This window comes from Ailuropoda melanoleuca, chromosome 15 (assembly GCF_002007445.2).
Source record: "Ailuropoda melanoleuca isolate Jingjing chromosome 15, ASM200744v2, whole genome shotgun sequence".
Classification (NCBI taxonomy): domain Eukaryota; kingdom Metazoa; phylum Chordata; class Mammalia; order Carnivora; family Ursidae; genus Ailuropoda; species Ailuropoda melanoleuca.
In genome coordinates this window covers 73,857,449-73,874,410 of record NC_048232.1, presented here as the reverse complement: position 1 = coordinate 73,874,410, position 16,962 = coordinate 73,857,449, and the positions used below count along the sequence as shown (strand labels likewise).

At 42.6% G+C, this 16,962-nt stretch overlaps 1 protein-coding gene across 3 annotated transcripts in view; it reads right to left on the bottom strand.

Annotated features, from left to right (window-relative positions):
* The window catches only part of C15H12orf75 (chromosome 15 C12orf75 homolog), a 41,143-nt gene extending 24,523 nt beyond the window's left edge, over positions 1 to 16,620 (bottom strand). For all 3 annotated transcript variants that reach the window (XR_004620739.1, XM_034643802.1, XM_034643801.1), the window contains exons 1-2: positions 16,596 to 16,620; positions 5,163 to 5,187 (exon numbers count right to left, since the gene is read on the bottom strand). Coding sequence is in view for 2 of the 3 variants with exons in the window: in XM_034643802.1 (XP_034499693.1) it covers positions 5,163 to 5,187; positions 16,596 to 16,605 (35 nt within the window). In the remaining variant the exon portion in view is untranslated. The remainder of the gene's footprint in view (positions 1 to 5,162; positions 5,188 to 16,595) is intronic.
* Between the last annotated feature and the right edge of the window lie 342 nt (positions 16,621 to 16,962).

Genomic DNA, 16,962 nt, shown 5'->3' with positions numbered 1-16,962 from the left:
GTGACTGGGGCCGAACCCCTGGAGCTTTTCCACTGCACGTGCCAATAAATTCCTTTTTTGTTTGTTTGTTTAGGCCAGTTGAGGCTGGACTTCTGCCATTTCCAACCAAAGATATCCCAATGCAACCTGTTTGTGCCAAATAGCTGAGAGAATTCACGGAAATAAAACAAAAGCATGGTTGATTTTTCCAGGTTTGTGAAAGCAGCCAGATGTCATCACGTGGAATTCACGTCTATTTTGTTTTGCATGTTACAGCGCTGTGATTTAATTTTGAAGAGACAGAGGGAGAGAGAAGAAAGGGTCACTCGCTGATACGCATGAGTCTGTGTTATGGTGGTTAAATTTCTATACAAGCATACCTCAGAGATAATGCAGGCTAGGGTCCAGACCACAGCCATAAAATGAATATCACAATAAAGCGAGTCACATAAATTTTTTGGTTTCCTGGTGCATATAAAAATTATGTTTACACTACATTGTAGTTTATTAAGTGTACAATAACATTATAGCTACAAAAACAATGTATATACCTGAATTTAAAAATACATTATTGCTAAAAAATGCAAAACAATCATCTGAACTTTCAGCAAGTCATAATCACTGGTCACAGATCACCATAACAAACCTTACAATGAAAAGGTTGGCAATTATTGTGAGAATTACCCAAACGTGACACAGACACGAAGACAGCAAATGCTGTTGGAAAAAATGGCTCCAACAGACTTGCCTGACACAGGGCTGACATAAAGCTTCAACCTGTAAAAAACGCGTCATCCGCAAAGGGCAATAAAGCGGGGCACAATAAAAGGGGAGTTGTGCCTGTGTATCTTCACCCCTGCTTCCCTCCTCATCTCAAGTCTCTAAGGTTAACCTTGTAAGTAAGTTGTTGAGCCTTCCTGCCTATTCTGGAATTCATTTCCATCACAGTTCCCCCTCCTCACAAATGACCATTTCCCCAAGCCACCCCCAGCACGTCTCACTCCACTGATTCCTACCCTGGAGTCCACGGGTGTTTAAAAAATAAACAGAAAAAGCAAAACTAACTTCCATAGGCAAAATCATCCATGCACACAACTGGGCAGAAACAGAAGAAATGAAGAAACAGAAGAAAAGGCGTGTAAAATGTTAATGGTGGCTGTCTCGGGTTGTATTGATAAGGGCTGATGTTTTCTTTTAAAAAAAATTTTTTTTCCCAATTTTCTAGGTATTCCTTTTCTAACATAAATATTATTTTTAAAAGTGCTTTCTCTTTCTTCTTTGTAACTTTTTTAAAGCTTTTACATAAATTTAGTTAGTTGACATACGGCGTAATAGGAGTTTCAGGTGGGGCCCCTGGGTGGCGCAGTCGTTAAGCGTCTGCCTTCGGCTCAGGGCTTGATCCCAACGTTCTAGGATCAAGCCCCACATCAGGCTCCTCCGCTGTGAGCCTGCTTCTTCCTCTCCCACTCCCCCTGCTTGTGTTCCCTCTCTCACTGGCTGTCTCTCTCTGTCAAATAAATAGAATCTTAAAAAAAAAAAAATAGGAGTTTCAGGTGCACAATACGGTGATTCAGCACTTCCGCACACCACCATCTGTAACCTGCCAACACCCTTCCCTCCCTTACGGGCAAACACTGAGATGAGAGGCCGCGCACCACTTCCACTTTCACTCAATTACTACTCACACCCCCATGGAAACTACGGTCCCCCAGGTGCCGGTGTGGGCACTGCACCACGCCAGGTGGCTTCTCTTCCCCCTTTACCCGGCTGACCTCTTCGGATTATCAGCCACCCCTTCCCTCGGCTCAGGTTTGAAACCACAGCGTGATCCTCAGATTTTCCTCTCCTTTTCTTCCACGGCCCATCATTCAACAAATCTTCATCGCATCCAAGCGTACTTTGGACGCTTTGGCTCTTCTCTGTCCCACTGCTACTGTCTGCGCTCTGCCCCTCTGGTGGCCTCCCGGCCTTCCCTTCCTGTGCCTCCACCCTTCCCCCACCTTGCACACCTCACTGCTTCGGGAGTTAGCACCCTACAGTTCAAACATAATCATTTCATCCCCCCACCTTAAAATTCCCAATGGCTCTTGAATGTGTACAATATTGAGTGGAATTCCTGGCCTGGCACCAAATGCCCTTCACAAGCCAGCTCCAGCCCCGTGGCCTCATCCTTTGTCTCTGCATGCCCCGCGGGCTCCAGAACCAACCACCAGGCTCCTTGCAGGAGAGCTGAGGCTCTCTTACAGCCATGACCTCTTGTCATGCTCTTTCCTCTGCTCTGGGCTGCTATTCTTCCCTTCTCTGCACGAACTCTTATTCATCTCTCAAGACCCAAACCGGCATTACATTCTGACTATCTCAATAAATAGCACTTATCACACTGTATTTTGGTCCCCAGTAGGAAGTAACCTACTTAAGGGCAGAAGTGTCATTTTATCTGTTATTATATCCTGGCTTCTTGCCTCTAGAAAATCGGCAAAGAAATAGGAAAGAGGAGAGACAGAGTAAAAATCACAAACCTTCCCTAGAGAATGGATTTTGTGTTATATTAAGAGAGTAACTGCAGTATTTCTCTCTTCTAAAAATAACCATAACCCACCCCCTCCACAAAAGACTTATGTGGCCTGTATAATTTGGTGGCTGCCCCTATGGGAAGCTGTGTCCTTCTCAGCACCCGTTATGTGATTTTGGCCACTTCTTTTGGTTTGGGATCAGTCTTTCTAGATTAAAAAAGAAACTTTTAGATCTTTATAATAAAAAGTTTAAACTGTCTTAATTTCTTAGCTCCCTGTTCACACATCGTCAAGACTTGTAAATCTATACCTTCATCTTAAAAAAACAGAAGAACATGTTTGCATACACCTTTTGTGCAAGGAAAAAATAATTCTATTATATTCTTTTAACCTTTTCTAGTTTACTACATTTATTTCTAAAAGGGTCAACTATTAAATAAAATTATATCTTCCTAGGACATACAATGAGGTATACAGAGTCACAGAAAATTTAAATCTAGAGAATTCATTCAATTCAATTTTGAAAAGTAATTAAGTGGCATCTCACATCGTGGAATAGTTCATTTTGTTGACAAAGGCATCACTGAATTTTATTAGAAACGTCCATGCCTCTAAAAGAAAGAAGTCAAGACATCAATTTCTCCTTGAATAGATATGATGGGATTCATTTAGCAACTGTTCATTAAACACCACATTCAAAACATGATATAATTAACCGGGAGACATTCAGATGAGTACATTTCACTTCCCTCGCTGCCCAAGAGGGACAAGAAGATAAATAACTACGATATAGCCCCATATGATGTGTCATAAGAAAGGTGAAAAATGCTCTAAAAGTTCAGAAGAAAAAGACATTCTATCCAATGGAGAGATTCAAGAAATTCATCTTGCAAAGACAGAAGCCCTGAAGAATAGCTAGATTGATTGATTGATTGATTGATTGATTGATTGATTTATTTATTTATTTATTTATTTTTTGCAAAAGGAATTGAGAAAAAGGCCATTCCAGGCAGAGGGAATAGCAAAGATGGAGGCCGAACACAGGAGGTCAGTCTGGGCCCCTACAAGAGGTCTCGGAGTGCAGGACGTCAGCTCACTTCTCAGCCTTGGCCTTGCTCACCCCAACTGCAGTGCCCCTCCCACCTCATGCAGAGTTCATCAAGGAAAGGCTGCAAACATAAATGGCCTTCCTGTTCCCAAAAGGTTCTGGGCTCAGTCCAGGGGGCGATGGAGAATAATTGCATGTTTTTGAGCAGAAGTCCTACAAGGGCAGGGAGGTGCTTAAAGAAATGAATCTGGTAACAAGGTATAGAAAGGGAAGGGGGAGGCTTACGGAGAGACCCAGATATTGCAGTGAAAGACACGAGGTAAGGCTGAACTGGTTGTTGCTACTTGCTTTGGTAATGAACTCAAGTACTGAAACCAGCAGTTTGAAACTATGTATATTGCTTCTTGGGGACCTAAAGTCCCATAGAAAATATGTATTTAACTCCTGAAAAACCTTACAATCCCAGTCTCATCTTCTCTGAATTCCTCTTTAAAATAATAATAATAATAATAATAATAATAATAATAATAAAATCTGACTCTATTTTTGATGTTTGACCACTGACAGCTTTCAAGTCCAGCCGCTCCCCCTTCTGCCTCACATCAGTGCAAGCTGATAAGAAAGCCAGGGAATTCCTTCCTTTGTGCTGGTGGGGATGATAAAACCATGCAAACCTCTCCCCATGCACAGGATCCCTCCACCAGCCCCACGCCCAACCACAGTAAAAACCAAAGCCACTTCCAGCTCCCCTTCCTTCACTCGAGATGAATGGGCCAGTAGGGTGCCTACCCTGCTCCCCCAGAAATCCTCATTATATGGGAGTACAAAATCTTCATGCCTTCCTTGGTGTGTGTGTGTGTGTGTGTGTGTGTGTGTGTGTGTGTGAGACACCATCAGTCTTAACATCCAAATCAATGGTGGGTGGGGCAGGGGTCCATCCACTCGCCATGCAGTAACCACAAACACTCTTAAATAGTGAACTAAAGCAACGTCCTTACGGTCCTAGATGAGGTGTGGAAAGATGCAGAGAAGGGGCATGATGGAAATACTGGAAGGGCTCCTGAGCTCCAGAAACATCTCCTTGGGAAATAGCTGCCCCTGATTAAATGTCCTGTGGTGTAAATATCAACTCAATATTGACTACATTGAATGGTCATACACATTCACTCAGATATCTAATCATCAGCTTTAAAACGATACAATGTATGTTTGACACATGCTGGCCCCAGCTTCTCCCCACTGGCTCACTCTAACATAGTCACAGGAGCTATGTGCTTATTAGCTTAATTAATTCTCCCATATCCACCTGCTTTCAATTAGAAGAAATCTCAGCACAAGTCGGGAAGGAAGCACAATTAAACATTTCCCGCGCTTAAAGTTCTGAGTTACAGTGCTAGGGCAACTGAAAGGCAGAATAAATAATAACAGAATAAATAATAACACAATGATATTCTTCAAATAGCACTTAAGTTATAAACTAGATGATAGTCTTGATTTTTGCATAATATAGTGTGTATTCCCATATCTTTTCAGGCATACCTACATCTATCAAAAGGTCACAATCACGAAAAACAGTGTCTTCCTCCAAAAGAGTTTAGAAAATCATAATATTAACTACTTACACATCTTTAGCTGCTCCTGCAGGGCCTAGGGGGGAAAAAAGGTTTGCATTATTGTGATAGAATTACAACAAAAATGTGAAACCCAATACCCATCTAAAATAATGTCCTAGAAAAGACAAGTTGAAAATATGCCTTTTAAAAAGATCATTTCAAAAGAAAAAAGAGAGTAGAAAGATTATTACATTCAAAACTTAAGTTCTGAATTTATTCTGCCCATTTTTAACAACTCCAATAAATTTTAAGGTGTCGGTTCTGGAAGGGATTTCACAGATCACCTAATCCAATCCCTTCATTTTACAGATAAACTAATAGTTGGGAAATATTTTCATTTCCAAGTCACATGCCTTCTTAGCTGGTGTCCACATGGCCTTGTTCTAAGTCACACAGTGCACTGGTCACAAAGTAAAGCGAAATTATAAGACAAAATGGGGTGATATCCTAGGTCAATTAGAAGTCTCAAGGACACCAGCCTAGCTCCAAAGGGAGTTACATGCATTTCTTACTCTGCTCCTGTTTGCTACTGAATCTCCCCCCAACCCCCGCCCCCATCTCTGCTTCCCACCCATATGCCAAACACAACCCATCTCTTGGACCCATTCCTACCATTCATCACAGATTCTCTACCCCAACAGGGTCGGTCCCATTTCCACACTTCTTCCTCCCACTATCCTCATCTGAGTGACACAGACCTTGGTTCCAACTTTACTAGGGACATAGCATTAAACGTCTTTTAACCTTTTAAAACCTCACTTCCCTCCTTTGAGTGAAATGAGGATAATAAGAGGATCTTTCTCAAAAGTTAATGTACAACAGAGAGAATAAATGGAATGAGCACTGCTAAGAGAGTTATTGAAAATGGAGCTGGGAGGACACTGAGGAGGCCGGGCTCACGCACATCTTCAGTACCAAATTCTCAGAAATTTTTTGCTAAATTCAGTTGAAAGCCAAGGCATCTACTTATGTCATAACGGACATAAACGGGCTCTCTCTCTGACCCTAGCACCAGCAACCCATGGCACGTAGTTGAATGTAACTGTACTTAAACCAGGACCAAACACCTTTCCTTCAAAACAATTTATGTAAGTCTTCTTTTTCCTCTGTAAAAACTCTAACCTCCTTTGTCCGTCCGGAGCGTGTTTTCAACTTCGGTGGAATTCCGTCTCCTGGATTGCAATCCCTAAGACCCCAAATAAACACACGTATGTAAATTTGCAGCTTGCAGGTTTGTCTTTTGTTACTTGACATTACTGTGAAGATTTGGTTTTTTTTAAAGATGCGTGTCAACACGTAGCACAAAGTCTGGTACATAAAAATAGCTCACTAAGTTGTCATTATTAACAGTCAATTAAATTAGAAATTAATATCTCAGTTTCCATATCTACGAGATGGGAATTAAACTAACCTCTGCCCAAGTCACAGAGATGTGAAAATACAGAAGAGGTGCTACAAAGTAAGCAAATAAGCCTGCAGGAAACCTTACTGCCCAAACCTGCAAGCACTGTACCCTGGTGATGTCAGTGTAAGATCCGTAGCACTGCAAATGCAAAGCAGAGGGTAAAGATAATCAACACCACTCCTCAAACACATTCTTGTATGGCTCTGGCCAAACCTTAACTTCATGACAAATCCTCATTCCTTTCTTTAGGGAAGATTGTCACAGCTTTCATTAAAATTATATAAACTGAAACTGTTATGGGGTGCCTCGGTGGCACCCAGTTGAGCATCCAACTCTTGGTTTTGGCTCAGGTCATGATCTCGCGGTCCTGGGGTCCAGCCCCCACGTCAGGCTCTGTGCTCAGCGGGGAGTCTGCTTGAGATTCTCTCTCTCCCTCTCCCTCTGCCCCTCCCGCTCATGTTGTCTCTCTCTCTCTCTCTCTCAAATAAATAAATAAATAAATGCTTTGTAATCTGAGAACATAAAATAAAAAAAAGCAAAATCCTAAAATTAAAAAAAAAACTTAACATAAGAACAGAGGAATGTCTTAATAGGAAAACATACGCAAAGGGTTAGTGCCACCAAAAACCCGCACAGATGAATGTTTTATTCCAGAGTCAAAACAAGCATGAGAATCTGGAAGAAAGTCTAGAAAGGAAGTAATATCCTGATTTTCGTATTTTCGTGTTCATGGAAAAGTACAGAGGATGTGTTGGGGTTTTGTCGGGCACAGGGGATGGGAGAGCCAGAGGGGTCAGAAACTCTGAAACTGCAAAGTCTTAGAGAAGCAGGCAGAGATCGTAATGAGGACCATGAGTCCTCCGCAGACAGATGAAGGGCCATCGAATGCAATCCACAGGGAGAGCGGAGGGGACAGAGGCCCTCCCGCTCCATCTCAGGGAGGGCTCCGGGTGGCAGGGAAAGAACAGCAGGGAACAGGGAACAGGAAGGCAAAGCCCTTGCTCAGATCAGTCATCCAAAGGTCATGGAATCACCTCTTGGGTTTCTAATACTGGGCGGGTAAAGGCAGCTGAGAAGACAAAGCACAGTAATGTGTGTGTGATAACTAGTTTCAAAACAGCAACATGTTGTCTAATGAGTACTGATTTTAATCAGCCACCAGGAACCCTCCAACCACTTTACCTGATTGCTCCGGGCGCCAGGCACTCTCTAAGCCACTTCCCTGCCAGGATCACCACCTAGCACCCCAGCGGGGCCGGTGGCAGATGCCTGGTGCTACCCTCCAAAAGGAAGTCAGCACACCATTTCTTCTGTTCGCAAATGTCCCTCATTTAAAGGGTACCGTCTCTTTAATACGTGCAATGGTGGGGTGGGCAAAGACGTCAGAAACACTACATCCAGTATACACGTGATTGTAATATAGGCTCCTTTTTCTTTTTTTTAAGGGAAGAAAATGTGCATCTTAGAAGCAAGATAGCATGATTTTAATGACAAGCTTATAACCAGGACAGGTAGATAAGACTCCCCAACATACAACTTCTCAGAGTGGGGGAAAAAAAGTGTGTAATTGTTGGAAACCCTCGGCAAAACTATCAGAATATGTAGGTATATAAAATGTAAAATATCGGGGCACCTGAGTGGTTCAGTCAGTTAAGCAGCTGCCTTCGGCTGGGGTCGTGATCCCAGGGTCCCGGGATAGAGCTCTGCATCGGGATCCCTGCTCAGCGGGGAGGCTGCTTCTCCCTCTCCTTCCCAGCTCCTGCTCTCTTGCTCATTCTCTCAAATAAATAAATAAAATCTTTTAAAAATAATAATAAATAAAAGGCAAGATATCTCTGTTCTGCAAAAGTATAAAATTAATAAATAGAAGAAAAATCATTATTACCCTCACTGCAACCTTATAATCACACTTCACCCCTATATTGATTGTAATTAACCAGATGGAGCTCTCTAGAGAATTTATGCAAAAAAACACTCTATCTAGAACAATTCAGATAGTGGTAAAATCCCATTTGCTTTAAGTTGTGTGTATGGTCCATGTGACTTATTCTTTGCTAAACAAATATTTATAATGGTATCTAATTCTTTCCAGGCACCTGGGACAGAGCATTGATTCCTGTTAGCACCACTTCATTTCCTGCCAAAATGACACTTTACTGTTTAAACATAGCCTTGATGTATTAATGCAACGGCTTAGAAGAAGCTGTGATGGGGGAAAGGTAATAATGTTTCTGGTAGAATGAAAGCACTACAAAGTCCATAAGACTAAAGACTTGATGACTATTTTCCAAAACCATACAAAGGATGATAATTTTAAGTGTCTTCCTAAAAAAGAAAAAGGGGGGTAGGTTTGCTCTCAGAACAGTATTATACGCAGTTCCAATGATACAAAAAGTAATTCTAAATGGTTAGGGGTCTGTAAGGAAGAACATTTCCTTCTGAAAGTAGGACACAGTTAAACATTGTTGGTTGTTCGAAACATTACCTCACCAAGACTGTGTATACCTTTTACTTCACACACTTCAAGAGATTTTAATATTTTGTTCATGAGTCTCAGTCAAAAGTCTCAGTCACTTAAAAATGCATAGCAAAACCAATTTATTCAAACATTCAAAACACTTCATCTGATATTGTGGGGTTATAGAAAGATATTCGGGCTTTGTCCCTCTTTCTGGCACAAAACTTCTAAAAACGTTGGAATTTCCTGAGTGGTGAGGGTAATAGGAGCCGCTTCCATTCTAACGAAGGGACTCTTCACGGGACCCAAGATAGCTTCAGGATGGGGACTGGTCACCGGAGAAGCCAAGCCTTGTTAGAAGCTTGGGACTGTTGGCTCCATCCCCGTCCCCAGGGCGTCCCCAGGGAAGGGAGAGGAGCTGGAGATTGAGTTAATCACCAATAACCAATGATTCCATCAATCACACCTATGTAATGAACCTCACGTAAAAAGCCCTGAGCGATGAGGCTCTGAGAGCTTCTGAGTTGGTGACCACATCCACGTGGCAGGAGAGTGGCACACCCCAGCTACATGGGGACAGAGATTCCTATGCTCGGGACCCTTCCAGCCATCACCCTATGTACCTCTCCATCTGGCTGTTCATTTGTGTCCTTTATAATAAACTGGTCAATTTAAACCCATAAGTAAAGTGCCTTCCTGAATTCCGCGCCGTTCTAGCAAATTATCAAATCTGAGAAAGAGTGCTGGGGGAACCCCAAACTTGTGGCCAAGTTGGATAGAAGTGGGAGTAATCTGGGGACCCAATACTCATGACTGGTGTCAGAAGTGAGGACATCTTGTGCAACCTTGCCCTTAACCCTGTGGCCACAGACAGACTCCAAGCAGCTAGGGGCAGAAGTGAAGTGCTTTGTACGACTCCCAGTGCATGTCAGAGAATCGGAAGCCTGGATGATCAGGAGGGGAAAAAACCTCTCAGAGAGTCTCCCTGTTTCCTAACATGTTTTATAAACATGCGCTGTCCTAAGAACTAACTGAGGCTCTAAACAACCTTGAAGTGCCCTCTCACTCACACACCAAGACTGACTCGTACAGCACTTGCTTCAGCAAATAACGATGTGCACGCCAGGTATAGTTTGTAAGCTGTGTTTCCTAATTGTCTAATTACGTCCCACCCCCGAATAACTACAAGAAAACCTTCTGTATTAGTTTCGTAGGGCTGCTGTAACAAATCCCCGAAGACTGGGCAGCTTAAAATGACGGAAATCAATGCTCTCTGCATTCTGGAAGCCAGAGGCGTAAAATCAAGGCATCCGTGCGTCCAAACTGCCCCGCCCCTCTGAGCCCCTGGCAACGGTGAGCATTCGCTCCTTGGCATTCTTTGGCCTGAGGCTGTGTCGTGCACACTCTCTGCTCCGCTCATGTCCCCATTGTCGTAAGGACACCTACCACTGGACATAGAGCCCACCCAGATTATCTCAAAATCCTTAATTACGTCTGCAAAGACCCTTTTTCCAAGTAAGATAACATCCACACATTCCAAGGATTAGGACAGGGACATCTTTTTAGAGACCACCATTCAACCCACTCTACCTTCTTATCCCTGTCCTCTCCTAATCCCTCCAAAACCAGAAATTTTCTTTTGAAAAGAGATACATAGCAAAATTAAGACTGGGGGGAGAGGGATTAAATTTAATGTAACATCATACATCCCACAAATGCAGGCAAAATTGTAAAGCCAGCCAGCTGCAAGACACTACACGGGCTCCACAGTTTTAGGTGGGTAAACAGAACATCTTGGTTTCTATAGACAGATGTTCCTTTCCCATCTGATCGTTAGTACAAATTAAGAAGAGTGAGCTGTAATGCCCAGTATGCTTTCCAACATTGTTCAGATTGGTACATTTACCATTTCGAGTTTCCTCCCACGTGCCAAATTTTAACATAAAGAAAAGATCTATCTCTTAAAAGAAAGGCCACATACGTTTCTACATTTGAAAAACTGGCCTCCTGACACCTTTTTTCATCACGATCCTATTGCACTCTATAGAATTTATGTCATAGACTGGAAATAGTCACAAGTAAATGAATTGCTAAGTTACATATTAAATCGTATTTCTATCTTCCGACTGAGTGGTGATAATTTAAACATGTGCCAAAAAATAAAATTATGAACACGAAGAATTTCTAAAAAGCACTAAAGATTTTCAAATCACTCTTCTCTCAGCCTAAATGATCGGAAACATAAATGATTGCGGCTCTTGTGGGAAATAATAAAAATATGCAGGAATGTCTTATTCTTTATTTGTTTTATAAAAGAAAAGAAAGGGCCCTCTGAGAACTGTATAAACATCACTGCAGAAAAATAAACAAAATTCTCTTTAATTTTGACAGCTCGTGATGTCTCCTCTGACCCGTAATAGTTCCAAAACTACGTCATAGTCTTAGTTTGGCCAAAAGTAGTAGAACAACAGCTCTTAGTTCATCCAAAACCATGTTATTTTTCAAGAAGCCAATAAAAGAACTAGATTTGTTACGTCATTGTTTTCAATAAAGGAGAAAAAAATTCAGGTCAATGTCTTCTAGAAACATAAAATTCTGTTCATGAATATGGAAGCTCTTGCAGAAAATCTCTTCGCTTGCAGGTTGTCCTTGCTGAGCACTACACTTTAGGGAGCTAAAGATTAATAAATAAAGACAGCCACGGAAGGACAGACGTAAGGTAAGGCAGTGACATCTGGCTGCTATACTGTAACTAAAGCCATGTCTATACTGAGCAGTAAGCGGCTTGTGGCAGAACTGAATACCTCACTGAGGCCACCTTCATGACCCCTGCACGTGGCCACAAGGTCACTTCCAGGGAGCTGCGACGCATGAACGTCCTGAGTCCGTCGCACCGGTGGTAAGTGCCTGGACAGAGGTATTTCCACATCTCCCCCGTCATGCACCATCACTTCCAACATGGAACCTCCAAGAGCGTACCGATCACCTGTTTCTTCCTACCTTCCCTTTAGAGGTAGTAGAATCTTCTAGTTACCCAGCATTAGTCTGGGTTCCTGTTTTTTCTCCTCCCCATGCAGCCCATCCTCAGCCTGGCTGTCCCAGGGGTCTCTGGCATCAATGCCTCCAGGCCCTTCTCACTGCCCTGACTCCAGACAGCCACTGCTGTATGCCCACTCTCTCCTTCTACACCAGTTACAAAAGTCTTTCCCTATATTCGTAATAAATAGCATAGTGGGTACTCACAAAGCACTGTTCTAAGCACTTTACTTACATTAACACATTTTATGTTGGAGTCGGTTCTATTCGTACTCCCCATTTTACAGTCGAGAAAACCAAGGTACAGTTTAATAGAGTCACCCGAGGTCAGGCAGCTGATAAATGACAAAAGCAGGACTGAAACTTGGGCTTTTTGGTACCAGAGCCCACCTTCAACTCTGAAGCTTGGATTTCCTGCCTGTCTGTCCTCCTCATCCTCCACTCTAACCACTCTTCCTTTCCAAAACCCTATAACCAATGTGAACTACTAAAGCCAGCAAGCCAGACTTACTGCCCTGAAATGCACAGAGCCCATTTCTGTCCCTATGATTTCACACAGCACTAAGAATGCCCTCCCTTCCATTATCTGCTTATCCAAACATTACCTATTCTTCAGAACCAAAACAAGTGCCACTTCTTGCAAGCAGGCTGCCCTGACTGCTTGAGGTTTTATTTTATTCTCTCAATCGCTATATCAGTCACACAATTTGGGACTTAATTTTGCATCTTCTTTGTTTCCCCAATACGTTCTTCATTCAACAACAACAACAACAAAATTTCTTTGAGAGCCAAAAGTCCCATTGAAAGTTTGGGTCCTAGTCTAGAGGCTGAGGGTACAGCTGGGAACAAGATGCAGGAGGCTCTCGTGAGGCCTACATTTGGAGGAAGGGAACAGAAGAGGCAATAAATAAATAAACAAAATATCAGCTCTCCAGCAAAGAGTGTTTCAGAGAGAAAACAACAAGAGTCAGTTCAGAATGTTTAAGGAATTGAGGGGCGCCTGGGTGGCTCAGTCATTAAGCGTCTGCCTTCGGCTCAGGGCCTGATACCAGGGTCCTGGGATCGAGCCCTGCATCAGGCTCCCTGCTCCACTGGGAAGCCTGCTTCTTCCTCTCCCACTCCCTCTGCTTGCATTCCCTCTCTCGCTGGCTGTCTCTCTCTGTCAAATAAATACATAAATAAACAAATAAGACTGCTGAAGGAATTGAAAGAAGGATGGTGGGGTTGGGGTCAGGGGGCAACGGCAGGGAAGTAGCAGGAGTCATAAGTGACCTCTTGGATGCTATCAACAAAATTTTACATTCTTTCCCCGATGCGACCTGGGCTCATGCTAAGCACGCGGGCAACATCTCAGTCCTACCAAACCATTTATAGATGTAAATTAAGGCTGGACCACAGAGCTACATCAAAAGAAGAGAATGCAATTATCTAGCTAATTGAGGATGAAGAGAAAACTAATCTAAATAATTGGACCCAAAAGGATTGTATTAACTCCCCGGGTACACTGACAAAATAGGATAAATAATTATTAAACTCCTCCTCTTCAGACTATTGTTCTAAAAATAGCAGAAGAACCATTACAGAAACATTCGGATAATAAACTGCCACGGAGTTATGATCAGACAGTTGCCAGTTACATATCTCCGGTAGAAAAACTATAGCTAAAAAATTCAATCAGCTATCATGAGCAGAATACTTCTGAAATAAGTCCTCCACTGCAAAGAATTTCTACAGCCTTAGCCTGCACTGACACAAGTTATTGTAGATATTTGGAACCATCCAAACTTTTTAAGGGATTTTCTGGTTTACCTGAAAAGAGATCGCCTGGCTTACATCGCAGACTAGCTTACCCATCTATATGTATGTGTACAAAAGGGAATGGCCGACCTGTTTCGATCATTAGCTCAAATGCAGGGCTGCTCATTTCTCTGCCTAGTTACAAACAATGTTCAAGGAAAAACAAGGGGACAGAGAATCTGATTGCTGAGAGAGAGAGCTGGGGCTGCAGAGCAGAGAAACAGAGCAAGGGCTCCCTGCCTTATAGAAAATGCAACACTTTTAAAATGGATTATTTAATCCAGATGTTTCTCTATAGTTTAGGGGCTAGACTCCAGACTATGCAGGACAAAAATACTGAATCTTCACTGAATGGAAAATAGAAGAAGTCCTCCTACTACAGTTCTAGGTAGGGGAAAATCAAATTCCTGCATTGAGAGAGTGATCTTACTAAAACATGAAAATGGAGAGCGCTCTCGTGCAGTCGAACGGGTTCTCAAAACCCCCATCTGGACCAACAGCTCAACTCCTCCCCAAAGCCTTCAGTGATTAAACTATATTATTCAACATCTTCCAGGCACTTGGATGTTCCATGTGTATTCTATCATAGTTTGCTTTGCTATTCTCCCATGGGTTAATCTACCTAGACTATCAGCTTCTCAAGAGCATGAAAGTTTGATTTCGTTCAACCACCCACTGCTGGCTGCCCAAGCCTTGCCTTACAAGTTCCCAGTAAAGTGCAGTGCTCTGCATGGAGAGGCGGACTGGGTGGGTTTAAGCTTACTAAGGTAAGAAATCTTTAGGAGAAATCTTACCAGAATTATCTAGGGCCTGAGTGGTCTAGGGGCTGATTTCTTATGGCTGTTTGATCATTTTACTGCAGGTCTGTTTCCCCACCAATTGGACAGACGGAATCAAATGTACTCAAGCACGCTACTAAAAATCAGTTTGTCATATTAACGAGTTTCTCTAGACGAAAGCCAAGAAAGGCAGTTGTTCAGACAGCTCAAGGAGAGGACAAACAATTATCTCGTTCTCCCTGAACCACTTACAGAGTAGAACAGGGCTTAGAATGGAGATTTCAGGTTTAAGGGTATTATTATAATGTGCTAAGGCACCCTTTGGAAGTAGATTTGCCATATTCTTGTAGAAAAATGATCAGGGAAAGCCATTTCACCTTCAACATGGTAATATTCCACTACTCTATGATAATTACAGTTTACACAGTGCTTTCACTCTGTAACTCAGAAATGTGAAACGAAATGCCCATAGCAACGCAACCAGCACAGAGCCAAAGTCAAGCTCGAGCCTCACTCTCCAGGCTCCAAGTTCAGCGCCCTTCCCACCTCCTCTCTGTACTTTGTTATTTATGTATCTATGGCTGGCTGGCTGGGTGGACTGATTGATTGCTGAAAAGCTTAAGTATAACTATTGAATTGTATGATCCTGGGACATTTCAGAAGTCCCATTTTAAGTACCTGAAGGACAGGAACAACATCTTTTTCTTTTTTTAAGATTTTTAATTTATTTATGAAAGAGAGAGAAAGGGGGAGCAGGGGGAGGAGCAGAGGGAGAGGGACAAGCAGACCCCACACTGAGCATGGAGCCCAATGCGGGGCTTAATCCCAGGACCCTGAGATCATGACCTGAGCCAAAACCAAGAGTCAGATGCTTAACCAACTGAGTCACCCAGGCGCCCTGGGACAACATCTATTTAATGCATTTATTTCCCACTTGGGTTCAGGACACCAAGTGCGCAACCTGGTCAACAGCATATTTGATGCTGATGTCAAAGTTCACAACCGAAAAATATTCAAATACCTTTGCCCAGTGGTTTATTTTTCTTCATCTTACACATTTCCTTTCTGAAACTAAAGTCCTACGACCAGCGGACCGAAAAACTTCAAAATAACGACGACCAAATCCCAAAGCCAGTCAGCTGGACTCTAGCAAGGACATGTTTGGGGAATGACTTCCCAGAGACCAGGGCAGATCCATCAAAGAGGTGATGCGATAAGTCCCTACTCGTCATGTTCTCTCCTTAATGTTTTCCAGTCTGCACTCTCTATGTTGCATTTCCCTGAACAAAAAGCAATTTTTAGCAAAGAACAAGCTAGAGGAGACAACAACACGCTCTTCCGTGAACTGTCCTTCGTAAACAAAACACAGACGACTCGACAAGAAGGTGTGCACTTGGAGAGGTTTTTTCAACACAACTATATCTCCTTTTCTGTAAAAAGGGATGTGCACCTTGAAAAAAAAGAGGTCAACCAAACATCTGTAAGGAGAATCAGATGCTCCCATTTTCTGACATTACCATATCCAAATTACCTTATCATTACTTGTATTTAGCAATGGTGCCCCCACTCCTATCCCCAAATCTGACAAACAGCTCATTAATAAACAAAAATGTAAATGAACTAACCTAGCTCCACTGAAAGGAAATGTTACAAATCCTTCCTATGATTTTTTTTTTAATGTGGATAACTGTTCTTAGGCTTTTGAAAGAGAGGTTGCACATACAGTGGACTGCATAAGACCCCAGCGCCTGGTATAGGATGCGGCCTGGATGCTGTTCCAGGTTTCCATGCAGAGCTTTCTGGCCACTCTCAGAATCTCGTTTGCCCTTGTTGGCATAAGACGCCAACTAGGATAACTAACCCGTCTGTGATATGAACGGAAGAGATTTGTTCGCTGGTGGGAGGAGAATTTCATTCAAGATGGTAAAGGTTATCTGCAAGAGATCAACTTTTCCGTGAATCATTACCTGGGTTCATTCACAGCTCTAGGACTAGAATCCCACATTTTAGTGTCTTCTCAGGGAAAACAGAATATTCCATGTGTGGTTACGGACAAAGAGGAAACACAAACTTGGCCAATTCACAGAGCGGATTTCCACATCTGATCCCACTAAGTAAACATCAAAATAAACTTTAAAATATTCAACGAATAAGGCTTGAATCTTAAGCTCCATCTTCCACAGATGTCTGGGTTAAGGGAAGTGACAGCCCCAAGGTCACGAAGTTATTGAGAGGGCATCCACGCCAGTCTGCTAGGAAATGCTGCGGCATCAGATTGCTGTCTGCATTTGCTGGTGAGGATAGGATGTGGCATCTGATTGATCTCAATTGGAG